Below are 22,704 nucleotides of genomic sequence, written 5' to 3'. Positions count from 1 at the left end.
AATTTAAGAATTTTGATGGAATCGATGTGCCGCATATTTTCCCATTGCTAATGCCCCGCAATCAGTTATCTTATCGCAAAGGAAACCCTCTCAATGCATAGAATATTTAAGGGTTCAACAATAGTAAAATGTGTGGTATTGCTTGAGTAAAACTGAATTGAAGATGATACTTGGAAACCTTAGTTTTTAGTCTACATAAACATTGGATGTTCTGCATCATCTACCCGGTTTGTTCCCCTTTATCTAATATGATAATGGATCTGATATATCCGCTCCCTCTGAAACTAACCATTAATTAAGAACGGTCACTGACTTGATCATTAGCGGGCAACGAGCAGACGCTAGTCGTGACCCTTCTACGAGTGGAAGTTAAGTTTGCTGCTCTAGAATCGCCCATGATCACGATAGGGCCAGGGATAGTGGAAAGGTCGTGTGTAATGCCGATAGATGCCGCGCTAATATTATGTTTAAAACGACATTCTATATTATTTCAACATACAAATACTTATAAAAATACTGTTCACATAAAATAATTGGCATAGGCACCGTGATAGTATGTTTGATCTTCACATCCCAGTGCTGCAGATTTCACCCTGGACATTCAACTAATTGTTTAGATTGGAATCTATACCCGTCACTGGATTTTCAAGTGGGGGAGTATATATATATGTATATATATACGTTTTATTTAGACGCAATAGATATATATATATATATATCAATAACATTTATATTTAAAGTTACGACAGAATTCATATGTAAATAATATATATAAACACGATATACAATATCATAATGCACTGTCTTTTTTCGATATGATATCGCCTGCAACACTTGCCATCGAAGTCAACTCCAGTTCAATGTTGTTAAACACGGTATTTTTAAAGTTAGTACTATGCCTGTATTTAAATAATCAATTATACAGAGTAACCGAGGATCTTGTTCAGGAATGCAGTCTATTTTTTCGTACGAAACAGGTGTTAGCGTTCATCTTGCGCATCTTCCATCCAGCATCACGGAGCAATCGGTTATCACGCGGTATCTCCTCGTTCTGTGCGGATACCTTAAGAATTTTACGATTAACAATCAGACACATGAATAATTCTGATTAAACCGTCTTGATATACGTCATACGATACGTGTATTATATAGAATGTAAAAAAAGTATCCCATTTTAACGCTTATCCATCTCTGAAAGAAATTGAGTTTTTAGTTAGGTCTATCATAATCAATGTCAATGTACACCGGCAGGTTTTTTTTCCGCGAGAAACGAGAAAGAAAAATATGTTTTCTGTCACAAACTTTCATGGTAGAAACACCGACGTTGTTTCCACATCGTCGCCAGAAGACTGTCGAACAATCGCGAGCTTTTAGTCGTTTTTAAGTCGTCTGGCTGTAACTAAACCCCCCCCCCCCCCCCCCCGAGTTATAAAGAGTTCGTGAAACGTGAAATATTGATCTCCTATACCTACATCGTCATGATGCGGAATTAATGTCCATATCAGCCCATACAACTTTTGCCGAGGAGAAGTTGCGACGGTAAATCCGTGAACAACGTGGCAACATGTTTTTTAAGCTGAATTAGCAGACATTTCGAATCGATTAATGTCTTGTGTTACAGAAACACTTTCGACAGGACTGTCTTCACTTAATATCACCGCGACTTCTCTCTAGCTCTCTCTCTCTCTCTTTCTCTGATTTCTAAATTCTAAAATGAATATTCAGGACTACCTCCGTAAACTGCTTCACTATTCGCATACTAAATTTAGATTTCTGCGAGTGATAATTCGTGCAATCATCGTTGTCTCCCACGGCTAGGAGAATGGAAACGAATTAAGGTACATCAGAATGAGTTAGTGTTTTTATGAATAATAAATGGGAAGCAACTATCGGGCATTTTTATTGCCAGTTTAAATTACTTCTGCGACAATCTGTCATGTTTATTCGGAATTTATGATATAGTTTCATCATTCGGCAGACGTTGAAAATTCTTGCGTAGATGAAAAATCAGTTTCTTGTTCAACTCGTTCAAGCATTAATTTCTTCTGAAAGGATGACAATTTATCGAGGAACGTCGATCTATCGACACGGTTCTTGTGTGCGTATCTTCTGCTAAACAACTAAGATTTTACACAACTTAATTTAGATTTAATCGCGGATAGAGCCGATCGATCATCGAAACAACCTTCCCCGGAGAGAGATAGCTGAGAAAAGAAGAGAGTTGTAGAGTATGCGAGCGTTCGTCGTCAGAAATCTGAAATCACTTTTGAAACCTTAAACCATTAAATCAAACTATCACGAAAGCGTTCCGCTCATTCGATCGATCGCTTGAACATGTTCTTATTCACGGTTGTTTCTTTTACTGAGTATTATTTACTTAACATGCGCGGTGTCAGTTTATTTCTTTAAAAAACCATCTTCCAGACTTTAAAGGTATACGTATTCGAGTCCGTTGCATTTAGGCATCCAGGCCCAGGTTTCTGTCGGTTCAACGTCTTGCTCATACGAAGCCAGTGTCGGGCCGCAGCACAGACTGTCGTGCCAGTCAACTTGGTCGATTTTTGAACAGTGTTGCACTTCCGTTATGGCGTGTAATTTGATGACGTTTTTACCGGTCGGCTTCGCGTACTCTAAACATTTGCCGTAGCCGAGTGGGTGACCGTCTACGATGCGTCTCAGAGGTTCGTCTTCGAAATCCGGTTTCAGTAGGTCTTTGCAGTATTTTCGGCAGCTGCGTCGCACCTGATGACAGCTAGCGAACGGATAAGCCTCGAACTCCGTTTTCCCCATCTCCACGGCGCTGATTGATTTCTCACGAGACACTATTTTACAAACACATCTGAAAAATATTAAAAAGAAAAAACACTAATGAAATGACTCCCATAACGTAGATAAAGTGTCTTGGGACTGTTCTACGCCAAGTAGTTTTACAGACCAAAAACATTTCCATATTCAAATAACAGTCGGATGAGGTAATTAACTGAGTATAAAAACGGCTCATGAGCCATCGAATTTCCTATGATACCCTTAACTGTTCTTTAATACACGGAGCGCATTTCAGGCAATTTTTCGAATGGTGTTTAAATTCGTAAAATGTGTAACGTATATATCTTATCATGGCATGAATTTCGTCTGCGATCGGAATACTGATTTGACTTCGCTAAGCCATTTAGATTGATTTTTCCGGTATTATAGAACGTTAAAACCTCCTTTTATTTGTACCGTTCATCAGTCAACCATTGTAATGTCAATCTAATAATTTCGCAGCTAGACCAGTATCATATTACACGTAATATTACACGTTCTTGCACGTAAAATTGCTTAGCCTGCAATACTTGAGTGGATTCGTCTCAGGTGCAGTTCAACTCAGACTGAAATCATTAACCGTTCACTATAATATTCAGGAACATGCTTCTCTTCTAATAAGATTTCTTGCACGAATCGCTCGAATCGTGATGTCTATATGAATCAAGATTATACCACCGGAAGTAGCGCGTTATTACTGTCTGCCCGCAGGCGCGTATTGATCTTATCAAAGCTGTGAACATTTAACCGCCAAGCGGAAGTTATACCCGTGTCAAGTAGTTCCTTCCGATTGATTAACCTTAAACTCAACCAGACGTCGAATAAAACTTAGTTGAACTCGAAGATATACGGAAAGTTGTTAAGATCATTGCTTGAATAGTTATAGAGGGAACTAATTACATATAGCTCTCACGTAATGAACACTTCACAAATATGCATGTCTTATTAGCACCGGATGTCTCCTTGATGAAGACGTCGCAATCAAAAACCAAATATTCTCAAAGGAATTTTCAATTAGGTACCGGTAGCGTGCATGATATCTTTAAATGAAAAAATTTCGCTCGACAAATCTGTTGCACACGGTCTTCGTGTCACCAATTTGCAGCTGCCTTTTAAAATCCAAAGCCAGACTAATCAGTATGGATTGAATATTCTAGTGTGAGCTTGTACGTACTTCGTGGTCTCACGGCAGTACAGCGGATCTATATGCCGTTCTCAGTTCTGCAGCAGATGCGTCTGAAAAACCTGCGCCACCGTAGATAATAGCGCATTATCTGCCACGCCCGTGTCGGAAACATTAATTACCTTTCTTTCTCGTAAACACACGCATAATACATATCAGTGATGATGATGGATAGCAGTGATCGTCTGCCCGAACATACTACTATCGATTTTATAATTCATCATTTATTATCTGCACAAAAAATCCCCGCACCCGTGAAATAATTGCATCACGTTTATTTGTAGGCTACATCATAATACATAAACAGACAATTGTTTCGAAATATATTAACATAAACGAGGGTACATACCAGATGCATAATATATGCCGAATTGAGTTTGTTATTCTGAACTAACATCGAAGAGAACATCACAAAACAGCCCGGTTTGGCAATTTCTAATCCAAGTGTGATATCTTCAAATCTTAACCATGCCTTATATATCAATGCTCACTTGCCAGGATTGGTTCGACAGGCACCAAACCCTGGAAGTCTAGGATACTATTTGAATCTCACTTTTGTTTTATATTCTATATTTCATCGCTGGCATAGATTCAGTGTAGGCCTATCTCCCTGGGTTAATGAACTACATACATTTTGTCACTAGAGACAAATTACAATATATGGGATTAATCAAATTATTAATGTGAATAGATTTATCCATTCCCGGGCACCAGTTCCAAGATTTATCTTTCGTAATCAATGCAACACTGGCGTTATTAGTGTGTATACATAGACTGGTTCCCGGGAGATGAGACGGGCGTTCATCGAGGTGGACGGGTTCCCTGGAGTGAGATTGAGACTGCACAAACACGCTGATAGATGCGTGATAGACCCGTGTGATGGGAATAATGATCAGCTGGCTGATAGGACAGGTGACAATACAAACGCCAGCAGTCTTGATTTTGAAATAACAACCGCGAAGATGAAAAAAATTCCACTCATCCGAGCGTAAACAGGAAATCGAAATAACCATCGGGGAATAACACGCCATTGATATGCATAAAAATTATTTAGATAAACAACTTGATATCTCCCAGGTAACAGTAGAAAATTACTCTGCGCTTTGAAAGCGTCGCATAATCTCAGAGCGAGTTAGTTTTCACGAATTGAAATGTAAATTGAAAAGTGACTAAGGATGAACTCAAGTTACAAAACATAGAATTTGGACATATTTCTATATTGGGTATCCGAAAGTAACCATGTGCATTTGCTCAAAACTACATTATGCAGAATTAGAGAGGGAACGTGCCCTACGCGTTTATGTATTTTAATGTAATCTGCGAAAGGTAAAGTTCCATGATGGCATCTTGAGGGTCATCATTCGGTTTTACGAGTCTCCAAACAGTCATATACATTACTACCGTGTAGTTTAGCCGGTAATATCGAAGCACTTCTTACAGTGCTATACTACAAACTATAAAACGTCCATAACGGCAGTCGTCGTCATCACAACGACCGCTATATACTCAGCTATTAGTCGTTATTGGATGATAGTTGAAATATACGGAATTGTCATCGTAAAATGTACAAGTTTGATGGTGTGATTGTGGCTCTGTGACTGTTTCGTCCTTTCTGGCATCTCCAATGAAAACCATAAAACACTCACGACAGATAAAACTATTTACGAGCATGGTTTTTAATGTCATTTGATTATGGAACGGAAAGGTTTCATCGCTGTTAGCCGCAGTTCTTTAATGGTCGTCCGCGTCCTTTTGGTTAAAAGGCAGACGTGGATGGACATTGATTGTTCCGATCAAAAGACGCGGGAAGACCTTTAAATACATCCGTCTGAGGCTATTTTTACCATTGTCCAGTAATATACCTGGAATGGCATCATTGATCCGATTGCCCGCTGCCACAACAACCATAAGATCAAAACCTAAATTGGCTTCCGATAAGCCTTCTTGATAGCATCATCCGTAAGAATAGACCCGCTAATGGTGAACGAAACCACAATCAAAGCCCCGAGAGAGAGAGTCGAATCTGCTAACCGGAATCAGCAGCAGCCACAGAATCAGGCTAGTCACGTACAATCATACAATACTACCAATTAATCAAGAAACATTCAGCGGTCCTGCAATCGGATATTGCCGGCCATATCTTTATCCACCGATGAGGAAACGGTTGCCGATAATAAATGACATCCCGGGGGCAACGATCAAATAAAGTGTATTAACGCTACTTTTATACCTTCAAAGTGATACGTGCGTTGCAAACGACGTTATTCATCTTAGAAATACGAGGTTTTTTCAGCTCGTGGTATTTTCGTCTCTCCCGGGGCTAGTTTTACAGTGACGGAGCCTTACAAAATCGGGATTTCTCCGTGATATGTACATGGGTAATATAATATCATTCATTTGAACTTCAATTCACTATATCATCAGTTCACAGGTTCTATCGTGAATGTTGCAAATGAATATTTCATGGTATCTTCGCATATCCTTGTGTCGTGTTAAAAACGTGTGTCGACTTCAGAAGGCGATGACAAGGATGATCGTCCGACAGGGGATTAATTGCGAGATTATCCTAACTGTTTACCAAGAATGCGACGTGTGTACGTCATTGAAGAATCGAAACACGGACGGTAGACAAGACATAAACCGTAACATCGCTTGTTACCGAAAAAAAGAAAGCTAACACGATAAGTCTTATGCGTACATAAATCAACTGCGTCTTTATCTGGGAATAAAAAACCATTCACGAAAAAATACAACACGAAGAAGCGGACTAGGTACTGATAAATTGGTTATGGGCGATATATGGCGATTTCCCCAATATCTTGAGTGAGTCATGCGAATTATGTTTAAGGTATTTGGTAGCTATTCGTAATGTTCGCGCGCTGTGTTAGACACGGTATAGTGTTATTGTAATAAACAACGGACGAATATCAATAAGAATAGCTATCATAATTCACGGTGTTTGATGGCAAATCTGAGACTATATCGAGTTACCCGAAATAATATTTTATATCATTTTTCATGGTTGATTTTACTTCGCATACGGAGACGACGCTTCTTTACGAGACTAAGGTAGCATTCTACCATTCGGCTATTCTTCTTATCCCTACAGAGGCGCAAATAAGTTTTTGGAAGAGCTGCTCAGTAGCTTGAAAAAGCTACTTTCATAAGTTTGTATCATGCAAAAACGAATTTTTACATACGGATTTTTTGACCCCGTAAAAGCCGAATGTTTTGATACCTAGTATGCGTTACTTATAGGGGGTTCTGTGTGAGTCTTTGTGCGCTACGTCATCAAGATTTGCATTTCTAAACAGCAATCAAATTGTGAATTTTGGCGTATATTTTGTAATGAAACATATTTCATGAATCTATTTTATGTTTCATAAAGTTAAATAACTGTTTTGAGAGGATGTGCACTACGTCATCAATATCGAGGTTAGACTAGTTGCCGGTCAATTCAATTCAATTATCGATATTTTCAAATATAAAATATCATTATTGATCTTTAATATCATATTATATTATTTTGTCGACAATATTATGCAAGATATTTGTTTTGTTTCAAGCCTTCAATGAATTTTCAATTTTGTTTACTTGTTCACTATTACTTTTTCTTGCATATCGATTGAGATTCCCGAATAGGCACGTCATCATGACGTCACAACACAGACATCAAATAGAATTAAAGGAAACCCTACTCTAGCCAGTTTCACATCAACCTAATCCAATTACCTGTCATTATTGCGTCTACTTATCCTTCGCAGCGCGTTAATCAAAAATACATCATGATCAGTAGGACGACATGTTAAAAATGAAATGGTTTTAGATATCAAATACTATGCTGTTATTCGACCTACTGCAGTAGGTAGAAATAGGCAGAACTACAGATATATGATCTGAAACGACGAAGTTCTTCGACAAAACAAAAATCATAAGAATAATTCATCATTTTTGCTATTCGGTAAACATTCACCTCGATTTTTATGTCGTACGTTTCACATTTCTTTCTCCGTAGACGTCAAATAAATATTCTCAATCATCTTTGAGAATGTTCGCTGATGGTTGTAACTAGTTTTTCAAGCACAGGCGCTCTTCAAACGTATCTTTATCGGTGATTGTTGTCGGTTTCCGCCAAACTACAGGGGTATGTGCGCTGTTACGTAATAATGAGAACATTGTGGATAAGAATGATTTATCTTTTTTCTCCACGGCTTCAACTTACAACATCTCTTCAAGGTGTTTTTTTGTATATTAAAGAAAGAAACGTTTACAGCCTGTCAAGTTTCGTTACGGAGATTGAATGGAAGTTTTGTGTTACGGTACGTTCTCAGCGGAGGAAAAATTTTAGTGGTCGCGTGATCAAATAAAGCGAACAACCATCGGTGGAATATGCTTTTCCTATGAGTTTAGGGGTTGGTAAACCTCGCGGCAAAGTTGATCACATGGGTTTAATCTTCAGATTCAAATCGATACAATTTATCCCATGATTTCCTGGCGAGGTGCAGAGCGAAGACTAGCTCGTAGCTATATATTACCCGTACAGCTTTGATGTTCCATCGCGCCGCCGATGGGCCCTTAATTAAGCATTGATTCGAGTTTCACGTTCTATTAACTTTTCGAATTGGCGCCCGACGAGCAGCGATCAGAAATAAACAATCGAATTTTCGGTTAATTAACGACACAGAACGACGCGATAATCGTGGAGTATGTCATCAAATAAACCACACGCGGCGTATGTCTTCAAGATGCGACTTAACCCAACTAGACACTCGACTGAAACAGGGTCGAATGAATAGACCGAACATTTCACTTATTGCGAAGACATAACAAATATATCGAATACGCTCGAATGTTAAATTGCGAAAGTGAAAGGCGCCTCATAACGATAAGTGTTACTCGAGCCGTGGTCTTGAATGCTACTTGATCGGTTTCCTTGTACAGTTGTTCGCGGCTTTCTACTTGAATGTTTGTTCACGGTTTTGATTACATGGTCGGCGTTATTAACGACATGAACAGAACGCAGGAAATTTCCCATGTCGTTTGTCGCAAAAATCTGACGTTGACAGGTGTTTTATCTATACGCGCTTTGAACTGTAGTTACTTCGCGGCTCAAAAAGCGACTGCCTTGAAGCACTGCGTTTATAGGCACGAGGAGAGTAAGAGGAGAGAGGGCAGAGAAGCGTAGATGGAAAAGAAACTGGGAAAATATCGTTCAGCGAACATCTGGCGAAGTTATAAAATGCCAAAAGATCAATGGACACACTACCATGGGAAACTAAATGTATATTGAAATAACTTTAGCTAAGCTCGACAAGGTAGTTTGATCGTGCACGTTGCGATTTCTCTCTTATTCTATTTTCGAAAATCATCGCGTTTTTCGAATACCTTCACGACATGTGCATCGAACCGCGCACGAACGCAGACGTTAATGGAGACTAATGACTTCATCTTTCTAACGAGTCAACAAGGAAACCTGCAGTTTATCGAAACGAACGTCGTTTTATGCTGTAAATCGATTTGGCAGCATAACGTCGTTAATTCGGATCGAAGCAAGCAAGAAGCAGACGAACTATAACTTTCTTCGCTGGAAAAAAAGATGCGAGGGTTGACATCATAGAAGTATACGTCGATACGTTTGACGGAGCTAACAGCGGTAAAAGACAAGAAGCTCGCAAATATACATATGTATTTATAATACACACATATATAATGTTTGATGATGCTTCAACAATAGATAACAAGATATAAAGCTATCGATACCGCTTGTAGATCGACGCAAAGTACTTTCTCATACATAAATAAATACAAGGCGGCAACTAATGATATATTTATATGTATATGTCTTATTTGATTACCTTAATCAATATGAAATGCTGACTTATAAAATATATAGAGAACATTAGTTAATGAAGGCAATCTGGAATGTTGTTTTTGATAAGTTGATGATTTTTCTTGTGTTTAGTTCTAAATACAAAACGGACTCGTTGGGGTTTCTACAAGATCGATATATTTTCAAAAATGATTATCCTCTGCGAATTTATTCGTTTCACATTTAATGCTTTTTACAGTGATCTTTTTAGATTTTTGTGGGTTTTCTGCGCTGCGATTTTAATTTCTTTTTCGTGGAGTTTTCTGTGACTTTCCCCTAAAAAAATCGAATGCCAAAACTAGCCATCGCCACCGGAGAAAATTTGCGCGACCGTGGGAAAAGCGATATTATTGTCGTCGGTTCTTAGACCTACTCAGTTTTGCACTCAAGAGCAGTAGTTTTTGGAGAGTACTTGCAGATGGTCATCTGTGATCATCATTCACTGTTCGATAATGAAACAAGTCATATAATTCGCGTAGAATACGCAAAAATAACGATCGCACCCCAGCGCCGAGTGCATTTCGTCAATACACGTGCGCTCCAATCTCGACGTATGGTCAGTATAGAATAATACCGGGAGAATAATGATCTAATGGTTTTTCGTTCCCCGGGGAAATTCGTGTTTTCTTATCCATCTCAACGTGACATCTATATTGCTGTGCAGCCCCGGCATCAATCGTATGACAGCGAGAAAACATCGCCACAATTTTATAAATCAGGTTGTACGCAATCTGTCGTTCGCTTCTTTCAATATATACGTTATATAATGATATATCAGACTTATAATATATATTCTATGCGCAGGTATATGCAGATTACTAATGGAGGAACGAACGCGAAGGCATCGTCAAAGTGACATCATCGAATTAGCAACAGCAGTACTGGAAGAAGAGTCACTAGGCAATGATGATCTCATAGAAGATTTACGGTAGAAGCCAGCCGAATTCTGATTCCTCCCGCGGCGACAGGGATTCGAACCCGATGGCATCGCTCGGCAATCATCTCAATGCAATCAATGCCGCGGTATATATCGTGCAATTTTTATAGTCCGTCGCTCATTTTGTTGATGGTTATTCAATTTTCGATATGCCTCTCAAATCCCTTGTAACCCATGATAAAAATCCATTAGATAGAATTTGAATAATCTAACTATTTATAGCAATGAAATAAATAGGAAAGTGCTTTCGCTTGTAGTTGAAAAACTGACTACTGATGCACTGGGGCTGCCTGCGTATCGTTCTTCGATACGTAGGTCAAGATGACGTTTTCAAGTCTGAGGATGAGAGATAAAAAGAAACCCAACTTGAAAGTTTATTGACGCCTTGAAGAAAAATAACACATTTATATATTGCCTAAGTATTATCGATATTCATACATATAAATGTCAAGGATCAATTAAGTTATTTCGAATTTGAAAATATCGACAATTCAATTGGCAGACAATTAACCAGTAGCCCCAACATTGATGACGTAGGGGACATCCACTCATAAGACACGAACATTGATCAAATAAAAGATATGAGTCATGAAATTCATTTCATTACAAAATGAACGCACAAATTCACAATTGTAATTTTTTGAAACGCCAATATTGATGACGCAGTGCACATGACTCACATAGAACCCCACACATAACGCATACCGCTGTATTAAGACATTATTGTAACGGTTTTTACGGCGTGAACAACATTTTTTCTTCTCTGTTGAAAATAAACACGTAGACACTTTGACACCCGGACCCAGTTCCACAGTTCTGAGTTAAGATTTGACTCGGAGTTAACTCATTGAAAATGAACTAATTTTAACTCAGAGTTAACTCTAACTCACAACTGTGGAACTGGATCTTAAAAGTACCTAGATATCTACATTTGAATGAAATCATTTGAAGATGATGGATTTCTCATTAGATATAGGATGAAACGCATACGTCCGTAATGGGAGTTCGATACACCATAAACGACAACTATCGGACACCCGGCCGACGGGTTACATTGGGGGTTAACTGGACACGCTGTATATGTATTAATGAAAAGACCATGTTGATCGTTAACGGCATTAATTCAGAAGGAAATGAAAATCGTCTACGTCGTATATCTAATTCATTGCCACGCGATAATTTGATTAGTAATGGTAATTTTCACTGGGGTAGACGAGGGTAGCGTCGCGGTCGTCAAGCGGAATCGAGGAGTGTTGCGGCCGTACACGCCGCGTTACGGTATATAACGTGTAGGCTTACGACACATGATTCGAAGGATATGTATCGTCGAGTATGCGCCGAAGTAGATTTCTGTTACCGCCGATAACATTCAGTAAACACTCGAAACACTGTCACTCTGAACTGTGGCCTGAGGAAGTTTTCAGGCGATAGCCAAGTGCATCTTGTTCTAGCCAACATCAACTGTCTGATACAGCAGTGTACACGCACACTTGGTCAACGATAAATCCCTTCCCCGATACATACATATGTATATTATATGTGAAATGATCCGTTTTCGTCAATAATATTCGGACGATATCCGTATGAAAAATCTCTTCGCCGATAAAACCTCGCGTGGTAATATCCTGTGCCCGCGTCGCCGTACCGAAAATAATCATATCTTTTCCGAAATATTATGATTACCATATGGCGTGCATTTTGAATATCCGGTACTACATAGCTATCGTCGACGTCGTTTTCTTCTTAACGCAGTTATAGCTGTAGATATAGCTAGCTTTCGAGAACCGATCGAGCGAGATACGTCAAATCATTGCCGCAATCCCGAACGATTTACTGTCAAATCAGTCAGAGATATTCTTAATTTGCCGTTTATCACGGTAAGTTTGACATCTGTTGTTTTGATTGCTATCTGGAACCGTCTGATTTCAGTTGTATCTGTCAAGTCGATAAAACCTAATCGAAGTGCGATTTTGCGAAAACCCTCGCCGAAAGCTGGAGCTTTGCGCGTCCCGAGCCGAGCAGATCGTTTCGATCTTCTAATCATGGCGTTCGATCTGTTTTTTTAAACCTATTACAGAAACCGAAGTGTCACTTCTCCAACGTCCTTTAACGGTCGTTCAAGTCAAGACCTTTGAAAAGACAGCACGACGTGCACGCGACGTGCACAGACATCACGAATTGTGGTAGGGTTTTGCCTTGTTTCGCTTGCCGCCGATTCTAATTTTTGACGATTGTTTTTTTTTTCTAATATAGAATAACTTCAAAGGCTACGTGAGTTTGTTTTATGTTGTTTAAAGGCTGAATATCAACGACGGTCCGCGTTTGTCGTCTGAGCAGCGGTGATTGATGATCTGCGACATCCTTTTCTTCTGCTTTTTTACAGCATATATCACTGGCGATGTCGCTGTGTATCCGCTGGTGATGTCGGAAGAGATTGCGTCCTATTCTCGAGCGAACAAGCGACTGATTGCATTAGAGCGATGTTAATTATTTAAAACGTTTTAAGTGCACGTGAGGAAAATGTCTCAATCATGGAGGACTGCAGAAGAAGAAACGTCGTCGTGTCTTGATTCGTTAAAAGCAGACAAAAACAGATCGGCAGACATTCGATGATTTATGTCCTAAAAGCCGAAGGGACTGGTCTGAGCTTGCCGTGCCGAGTTACGCTACGAGCTAAAGTAGAACTAATTACATCTAAAGAGACTTATGCACCGACTGGGAACTGTTTGTACAAAAAAGGAAACTTCCCGGAAATCGATAGATGGCCCAGCATTAATGGCCGAGTCTAATTTTAGAGCCCAGTAGAGCAGAGGCCACAGTAAATAGAGAATTCTCCTGGGATGAAGGTCTGATAGCAAATGAAGAATTGAATTTTTGGACAGGACGCTATCGCTATTCGAACGCACGGTTTACTCGTTATTTTCGAGGAATGTAGCACCTTACTTTTCAGTCTTTCGGTGATATTTCGCGATGTTTCGAATACAATAGACGTTACTCCTATTCGTGTGAATAATTTAAATCCGGGTAATTGCATGCAGCTAGGAGTATGAAAAGAGTATTTGAACACAATACATCGGTCTGATATAAATATAGGAATTTTATCAGGCGTGCGTGATGGCTTCTCAACGCAGTCGTAACCCGATACCCTCCACATTTCTCATTTGCGCTATCGACCATCTCTCAATGGTATTCGTCGTTTTCAGTGTGTGACATTCGATGTAAGATTTATTTCTACCTGTATCAGAAAATCAGATTTCGCTTCACGGCACATTTTGTCAAAATGAATGATAGACGACGGGTAACTAACGCACGGGGCCCCGAGGCTGCGGTGATAAATCATCAACCCGGTGTTACCGGAATATCGGTCTAGTTAATGAACGAGGTGGGGAGATGGTTTGACCCCTTTCGTGTAATCAGCCATCCCCAGAAAAGTCGTGGTATTCAAATATCGGGATATTTCAGCCGTTCAGCCGTGCGCGTGTGTATTACCAGTAGCTGCATAGTCCAGCCGTCTGCGCGTCGGTGAAAGGTGACTATCTCTCATAAAACCGCGTTCTCCTGTTTATTGCATCAGCGAATAACCGCTATAAAATCTCAATAAATGTGGATATTACCCGAACCTAACGATCGAGAGTAAATTTCGATGAAGCCTTCCCCGGTTTAATTTTCATCCGGCCCGATCCGGTTCATTGTTTGCGCGCAGTAAAATTCTCCAGAATTTATAACCCGAGGGGTTTTTAACGATAGAATCCACAAAAGCAGAATAACCTATTTTACTTCAGTCTCATGAATTCTAATATCAAAACCACTACGTCTCACTACATTTTAAAGAGGAATCTGTAGTTGGAAATGCTTCAAGGCAAACAAGGATCGTTAGCAATTTTTTCTCAATTTCAGAATATTTCAAAAATACAATTGAATCTATGCAAAGATAGGTTTGATATGTTAATTGTCCGTTGCTGTGTGGGCCATGTACACTATGTCACAGCCTCCGTATTGGACGTGAGAGGCCTGTGGGCTTCTGGGGCTTGTTTTATAGACCAATCTAACCTCTAATGAGGGGCTAACCCGATAAGCTTTCTGCAGTAAATAAAACCAAGGACTCTAAAACGAATAAAACCGTCTACGAAATGTCACAGTCACGAAATCTAGAAATTATTTTCTATGCGCCAGCTCGTAAATAGTTTTCGCTCGTATAAATTACTAAGGACGATTTTTATTGCTTGAAATAACGCAAAGAAACGAATGCGGATGCACTCACTGGACCATCGATAAAATACAGAAAAAAAACAAAAGCGGGCTCGTTAATCTAATCTCGTCCCAATGCTAGAACCCCAACGCTAGAATGACCAGTTGAACGTGGAGATACATTGTAGTGCATACAATCGGTACTAATGATCCTAGTCGCCGTCACTTAAAGTATTAGTTCCTGTGGTAAATGTGTTGCTAATGGATTGTATTTAATATCGGATACATTTAATCCATTAACAGTCTAATTCAACGGGTAGATGAGAGTGCTCACTGCTTTGTCGGATACTTTCGATTTAGCCAATGATCCCGAGAGTATCAAATAGCATACATATCAGGCACGCAGTCACCTCACCTTTACCATTAAATGCTCGCTCCCGGTCAGTGGCTACCGTCAAAAATCTATCTATCAAATCCCATATATCAAGTATCTGTCATCTTCTATGTACCAAAACGATCCTAATGGCTCATTCTTTTGCTTCTTTAATGGATGTGTGGTAAATTCCCTTATTAGATTACTGCTATAGAGCCGCGCTGTCTGGTGATATGCGACGCTGAAAAGTGCAATATCCAAAATAATAGCTCGGAGTGAACGTTTAATCCCTATGTGGATTTGATTCAATGCCATCAATTCCATTGTGCAAATGTTTTCATCAGAGTTGGGTTCAAATATTAGTTGTATATATACTACGTGTAAACATATTCATTCTCATTAGACTAAAAATGTTATTTTAGGGAAGTTAGAGCTTTTTATCACTCGGATACCACTACGAGAGGAGCGTTATTTTCCACATCAATCAACGCACGGATATGACGGCAACGCCTGAAAATGTCGCATGTCCTCGTCGAAATCTCGTCGTGGCGTCATTTATACATTATTCATCTTTTTTTTTGTACGAACGTCAGCAGTATATAAAACCCTCAAACGAGAAATATCAGTATTTTCTCCTCCGGGATCAGCACACGTATAACGACTTGTTTGATGCGTGACTTTTAAAACATCTTTCATCTGTTAATTATTGCAAGTATATCATCCCCTGACAGAAAAAAGTGTCCTCTGCCTCATTCTTCAAACACAATATGACTTCAATAAATAATCAAACGTGATACCACCTTTATAAGGTAATGAGGTATACATGCAACTCGCAAAGGGAATCATATTATAGTCGGTTTTCAACGTGAAAAAGCAGTCCTTTCTAATCATCCTTACAGCGGAATTTTATGTTTGGCGTATGCATCCACCAAAAAAAAAAATAAGATTGACGTGGAATACTTTTCATTCTTAAACGATTTGTGATTCCAGAAGTTGGTTCGATGTAAATTGAAAAGTGGGAATTGAAAACCGCGATCCAGTTAATGCTGGCGAATTTATAGCGGTGCTTGCAAGTGTTATGATCCTCGATTGCCGCAGTAACGTTGCCGGCCTTAAGATAAAAGGTGCGTCTTATTTCATGAATGAATGGATCGGTCGGCAGTACTCTTGTCACATCGGCGTCTGCCTCAATCTGTTCGGTGGCTAATCGCGACGACGTTTACCCATTACTTAAGCACGGTCTAGTGCACACGTGCAGTAGAAATAATTGTTATATGCTCGGTGATCATCATCGACAAGTAGACCCGAAAATTGGGCTAATGAACAAGGCTTATGTAAGTTGTTTACTCGTGAGAATTGAATCATCGAGTGCGGGATTAATTACATAAATAAGTCACCTTTTTCCATCTTATCGTGTTGTATGTATACGATTTCTTATTCACCCCATCTGAAGTATTGCCTCGATTATCTCTACGCGTGCAAATCATCCCGTAATATCAACACGTAATAAGTCACTCCGTACAAATACGATGGATTTTCAGTTGTCTACTGCTTCAGGCCACTAACGCGTTTTATAAATACACTGCGACAAATTTTACCCAACAAACGATAGATCTGGTCGCGCGTACTGAGTTATTCTACAGGCGTTCGCGCAAATTGAAGCATCAATATCATAAACTTAGATTGTGATCCACCCTCTTTATATCTGTGGCATAAAGATTTAATTTATACCACCAACAGAAGCCTATATACCTACAGCGCTTCGGGTACGAGTGTTTATCACCAATGGGGGTATATACAGTTTAAGCTGTTTGTAAACTATTGCAGATCAACTGCAATATACATCGCACCCATACAACAGAACAGCTCTGATTCATTATTATAATTAACGATGATAGCAAACGAACGAGATGTATTTTTAACTTGGAAATCCTCCTGGCTGCAACAGGTTTACTGAAATGATGCCAATAGGAAATGTTAAGTGAAAAAGAAATACGGGTTTTAATTTGCCGGATTTCCTGAAATACAATGATGTCATATTCTATATCATCTCACTATATCATACGAGTTCCTTCCACGTGGTGCTGCATGATCATAAATCTAATTGGATACAACAAATCTAATTATGAATTCTGCTTCTGACTGTAGTTTTAATTTTCCCCAAGCGCATTGAAATCATAGAAAATATATCCATTGTCCGTGCGTGAGATTCTGAGAGATGTGCTTTTTTCACCCGATCCGACGCCATATTGAATACAATACGAGATTTACGCGACAGATCCCCAAAATTTGTAAATAACCATATTCTCTCTTTTTGTATGACAAGTCTCCAATACTGACTGGCAAACAACAGACTAGGCGGTCATACGCCACACTGGACGTCATCTGTAATTTTCTACTTCGCTTGAAGGCCAATGTGACGTCCTGATGGAAAGTGCATTGTACTCATATTGTAAAAACCAACTATATCTGTACTTCAATTTCCGAATTCAAAATCAAACCCCTTAATTGTTTCGTTCACAGCAGGTGTGGTGAGTTTGTATAAAGGGATAGAAAACTCAAATCAAATCAAAATTAATCAATCATTTAAAGAAATAAATGCGAAAATTCCCTATTTTAAGATTAAAAAAGCAAACTACGTATTATGTACATTGTAGGGTTCATCGAAGGTAAGAACGGCTTCTACCATCATGGACTCGTTTATTCGTCCGTGATGATACATATAGCACTCATAATCCAGTTCGCCTCAGTCATCCCTTGTACTTATCGTTGTAAGCAGTACGCCGATCTTCTTTACCGTCCATCTCACCGCGTCTTAACGCAGGAAAAAACTAGCCATAATCCGCCAGAAAAAAAGATCGACCCGAAACTGCTTAGCCTTTACGAAGATCATTCTCGCTAGAACTTTCTTATCGGATTTGGGCATCGAAAGTTTTTCAACCGCTGAAAAAACTTGTTATATATATACATTCTAAACCAGCCCTGTCGAATCGGAAATTGTGGCACGCACCATGAAGTCGTTACTCGAGTTCACGTTCCGATTTAATTTAATACACCGACTTTGAGGCAGGGGAAATTCGAGATTCGCGTCTCAACCCGCGCGATAAGAAGAAGCAGAAAAAAAACAAACCACTCTAATGACTGTTTCAAAGCTCGTCTCCTGCTGAACTTGGGAGAAATAAGCTTTACATAATTCAATAGTTCAATCGTATACATCAAGGTTCGTTAGCGAGTAGTTGTTTTACGATGGGAATCCGATGCGCCCGGAAAAATCTAAAATACTGCGCTTCGAGAGATCAATACTAATGATCAGCAGCGGTTCTTGTCGCGATATTTGAAGAGATTTTTTTTTCGATAAAATACCGGGTAAAATGCAAATCCATTAGAAGTTCAACACGACACGACGAATACGCATTGTTGACAATGGCCGTCAAATGGGACTTTTCGGTGAGATGCAATTCTTCTAACCAAGGTCACTCCCGCGCAATTTTTTAAAATTTTTTTTTATTTGGGTGATGGGTGGGTACCTTCGGGAGCTTCTCCTATGCTAGACTTCGGCTCGTAATATCTAATGTAGGGAAATTCCGAGTATACTCGTAGCTGGCACCTTCTCCCGGGAACCTACTCAGCAAACCGGAAGTTCCTACTCAAAATAGCGGAAGTTCGAGTATACTCGTGCCTAGCAGTCAACGTTTTAAGAACTCTGCATAAACCTAGAGATTCTAGATAGGCACATTTACATTCATGACCATCGGAACAAATAAACCACGATAAATCTATTTCACATTCTCTTCATCAGTAGCATGAATGTCTGCTGTTCGTATCTTGTGACAACCGCAGACGCCTGCCTGCGGGCCTTCTTAGTTATAGGTGCTGATGAGTGCTCTTTGTCCCGTGGACATGCTTGATCCATCCCAGTCTTCTTCGTGCGAATATATGTGTATATCGAGATTACTGGAGGAGATTATAAGGCAGGAGAGCAATGCGCAAATATCATGCTCATGATAACGTCATAGATTTCAATGTTATTCTCATTGATGATTGGGTCAAGTGATAATCTGAACTTGTTCGTAGTATAAGGTTCCAGGTTTTGGATTTTAGATAGTGAGTCATATAGCTGCTACATATACCTGATTCTCAGGTCAATTATTTTACATCTGAGCAGAAAATTAAAATCGATAATATCGACTGGAATACGTCTGTATTCAGTCGCTAACGACAACAACTTATCATTATTCAGACGGCAGCCTGTTCGCTAACCAATAAACTGCCGCCAAAGAGCCCCACCCCTAGAAACGATTCATTATTGTAATATGCAAATGAAAAAAAAAAAAGATTTCAGTCTATCACAAAAGAATCATGCACAATACATTTCTATTTTAGCATACTCAAGTAAAGGCCCAAATAGCTGTTACTCGGGGTCTTAGAAGCAGTTTGAACGAACGGTTTGAGTCGATACAACTGTTGCGCATCAATCAATCTGGCCTCGATAATAAAGATTTCTCTGACATTAATGCGGTATAACAGCATTCCAGATTTCATAGTTCGGACGTGGGAAACATTATGAGATAATATGAAAACTGGGGAAATTACCGGATGGGGTAGATTCAATAACCAGCTGACTCGAAAATACAAAAAGCATAAAATGCAGGTAAAACATTCTTCAGGAAATGATTTATTAAATCCCCGTTTGATGCGAGACGTCAGTCTTAATATCGAATTTGCGCTGCGCGAATACTCTGAAAAACGATTTTCCCTGAGCCGCTTTAATCTAATCTTTAGCCCATTGTGTTAATTGCATTCTGTAATTAACGATCGATGAATTCAAAGCACTGAAAACGTGTTGTCGTTTCCGTTGTTGCCACGAAAATAATTCTCTCGAAATTGTGTGACATCGATTTTCAAAATCTAGAGTATAGTTTTCGCCGGCGGAAAAATAGTCAAAATCAATATTTGAAAAATATACTCCCAACAAATATTTTACTAAATCGTAAGTTTATAGTTCAAGGATATTGAGCAGAAACATTAATGATGCATATATATTGATGAACTCGCCTTTTGCCGAAATATGACCGTGATACAATTACGATATGATTAAATTGCGTTGATGCTTGCAATTTGACCCCGAATTGCGGTCTGCCGTTACTGATACGTGTACAGCGCATGGACGCATTTAATTTCTGATTGATTATTTTAATGGCTATATTTTCTCTGGTTTAATTACAGCCCGTATATATCAGTATATTCAAGCAATTAACTTATATATTTCGGCTGCTGTGTAAGGACGTGGAGTCATTATAGACAACCGGGTAAGAGGTCAATAACTGGAGGTCACGCCATGTGCTGTGTGGACAATTAGCGTACATCATTAGAATATTGATAAATCCCCTCTCTGTCGGATACTCACCAATTTCGAATACCGAGAGACGTGCGAAAGGGAAACAGAAATACGACAAAGAAACGGTACGCAATGTTAGTGGTAAATTATTAACGGCGAACCGATATACGTTTAACGAATCTTAAGAGACCTCAAGACAAAACCCTCACCACTGGTGGATACATTTCTGCGCAAGGCCCGATATATGTTTTTTTTTATACCTCGGTTGAATCTGTGAATGAAAATGCTGATAGAAACAAAGTATTCTGATGAAAATAACTGCTGCAGCGTGATTTGCCTCTGGAGATGAGTAACCTTTATTAACAGCGGCTCAGGTGACTAAAATGCATCTCGCGTGCATGCAGCTATACAATCAGATATTACTGCTTACTCATCATTTTGTAAATGATTCAAATTCGTGATGTCGATAGCTACGTTGTTTACGTCTATTTCAGTGTATAAATAGTCTCAGTGTTTGGATATAGTGAAATATTATCAATGCATGCATCTCATCTGCCCGATCCATGTCAACGGAGGCAAAACCCACAGGGGACACTGTTCTGTGATATTGTATGAGCGATTTTCAATCAAAATTCATATAGATAAATGTGAAACGATTTTTTCTAAATATATATTATGTTTGTACTTCAATTACATTATACGCCTTTAAACGACAATCATGTTTCAATCTAGCAGTTATAGACCATTTGGACGTTGCCGGAATTAAGCAGCTATGTATAGCTTCAATTGAAAAGAAGAAATTACAGTCTTACAGCGACAGTACGGCGACTGCAGTGTCTTTCTTCTCTATGAGAGACACACTTTGATGTCATATACACAAGAGGATCCCTAAGTCTTCAAATAAACCGTAGAAACCTTTTAACCGATGCGCACGTAGCTAACATTATTTCTATAAAACGTATGTGTGTACTTACGATCTTCTGGAGATTGTATTTGCATCCACGGCGTAGTTATATAAAGTTAGCATGAGAGCAAAAACACCAAAATATTCTATATCCATCGTAAAAAGTTGCCGATTTGCTGCGTGCACGCGGTACCGCAACAAAAAAGCCCGATCGTTCGACGTTCCAGACGTTACTGTAAGAATTCTCTTTCTCTCTCAACGCTTGATCGATAACGCTAGCAAACGGCGGCAGCGTTGCGCGCAGTTTCACCGGAGTATGTGTCACGATGCAGTATTCAGTAACTGATAGTAGCGGCTAGTTGCCTTGGTGACGTCATATGGGAAACTCATGTTTGAAAAATTACGAGAATTTCCGGTTTCATAATCAGATGCCTGAAAGGATAAGACACCGACACAATTCCATGAGAACATTAAACTATTGACGCTGCTGTAAGATAAGCTAAGCATTTTCTGTTTTATTAGAAACGATATAAAAGCAGCGTGACACTACATGAAATAAGATCGTTACAGCATAAGACAATGGATATTGAAGATATCAAGATATATTTGACTATACTAAACGAAATGTAAAGACTTACTAGATTTTCTAACCCCTGTGAAGCTGGCTACTGGTTCCCGGTTCGGCTCCCGATTCAAAATGGTTTTGAATCGGGGCTCCCGGTTCGGCTCCCGATTCAAAATGGTTTTTGAATCGGGAACCGGGAACCGGTAGCCAGCTTCACAGGGATGATTTTCTAATTGAAGATTCCTTCAACATTTCTAGTGTATATATACGTACAACGTCAAGAATTAAAGCAAATTCCAGATGAAGAAGAACAATGAGTATCGATCGATGTTTGATGATATCGAAACTGAATAATTTAAAGATGGAAAGTGATTTCCATGACTTCATCTGTATCGTATCCATTTCTATTGAATCTGTGAAGTATCGAAGCTTATGTATAATTGAACAGTTGGTGATGACACAACGCTGTTCTCTGGCAGAGGTTTCTCCCGATTCAAACATCCAAATAAAGTTGAGATAATACCATATTTCATCCTCTGCGA

The 22,704-nt window shown here is 39.3% G+C and overlaps 1 protein-coding gene across 1 annotated transcript; it reads right to left on the bottom strand.

Moving 5' to 3' along the window:
* Positions 1-1,426: 1,426 nt before the first annotated feature.
* LOC141904938 (uncharacterized) lies at positions 1,427-22,151 on the bottom strand. The gene is made up of 2 exons (XM_074793575.1): positions 21,668-22,151; positions 1,427-2,839 (listed from the first exon to the last, which is right to left on the bottom strand). The coding sequence occupies exons 1-2, from the start codon at positions 21,751-21,753 to the stop codon at positions 2,428-2,430; spliced, it is 498 nt and encodes a 165-aa protein (XP_074649676.1). The 5' UTR covers positions 21,754-22,151; the 3' UTR covers positions 1,427-2,427.
* Positions 22,152-22,704: the final 553 nt, after the last annotated feature.

The sequence above is a fragment of the Tubulanus polymorphus genome, chromosome 5, assembly GCF_964204645.1.
Source record: "Tubulanus polymorphus chromosome 5, tnTubPoly1.2, whole genome shotgun sequence".
Lineage (NCBI taxonomy): Eukaryota > Metazoa > Nemertea > Palaeonemertea > Tubulaniformes > Tubulanidae > Tubulanus > Tubulanus polymorphus.
This window is presented reverse-complemented; position numbering and strand designations above follow the sequence as displayed.

What these genes read in the sequence shown, in the direction of transcription:
- LOC141904938 (XM_074793575.1), bottom strand. Translation starts at nt 21,753, where the DNA reads ATGGATATAGAATATTTTGGTGTTTTTGCTCTCATGCTAACTTTATAT. An exon ending in AATACAATCTCCAGAAGATC is followed by an intron (nt 2,840 to 21,667) that starts GTAAGTACACAC and finishes AATATTTTTCAG; the next exon opens with ATGTGTTTGTAAAATAGTGT.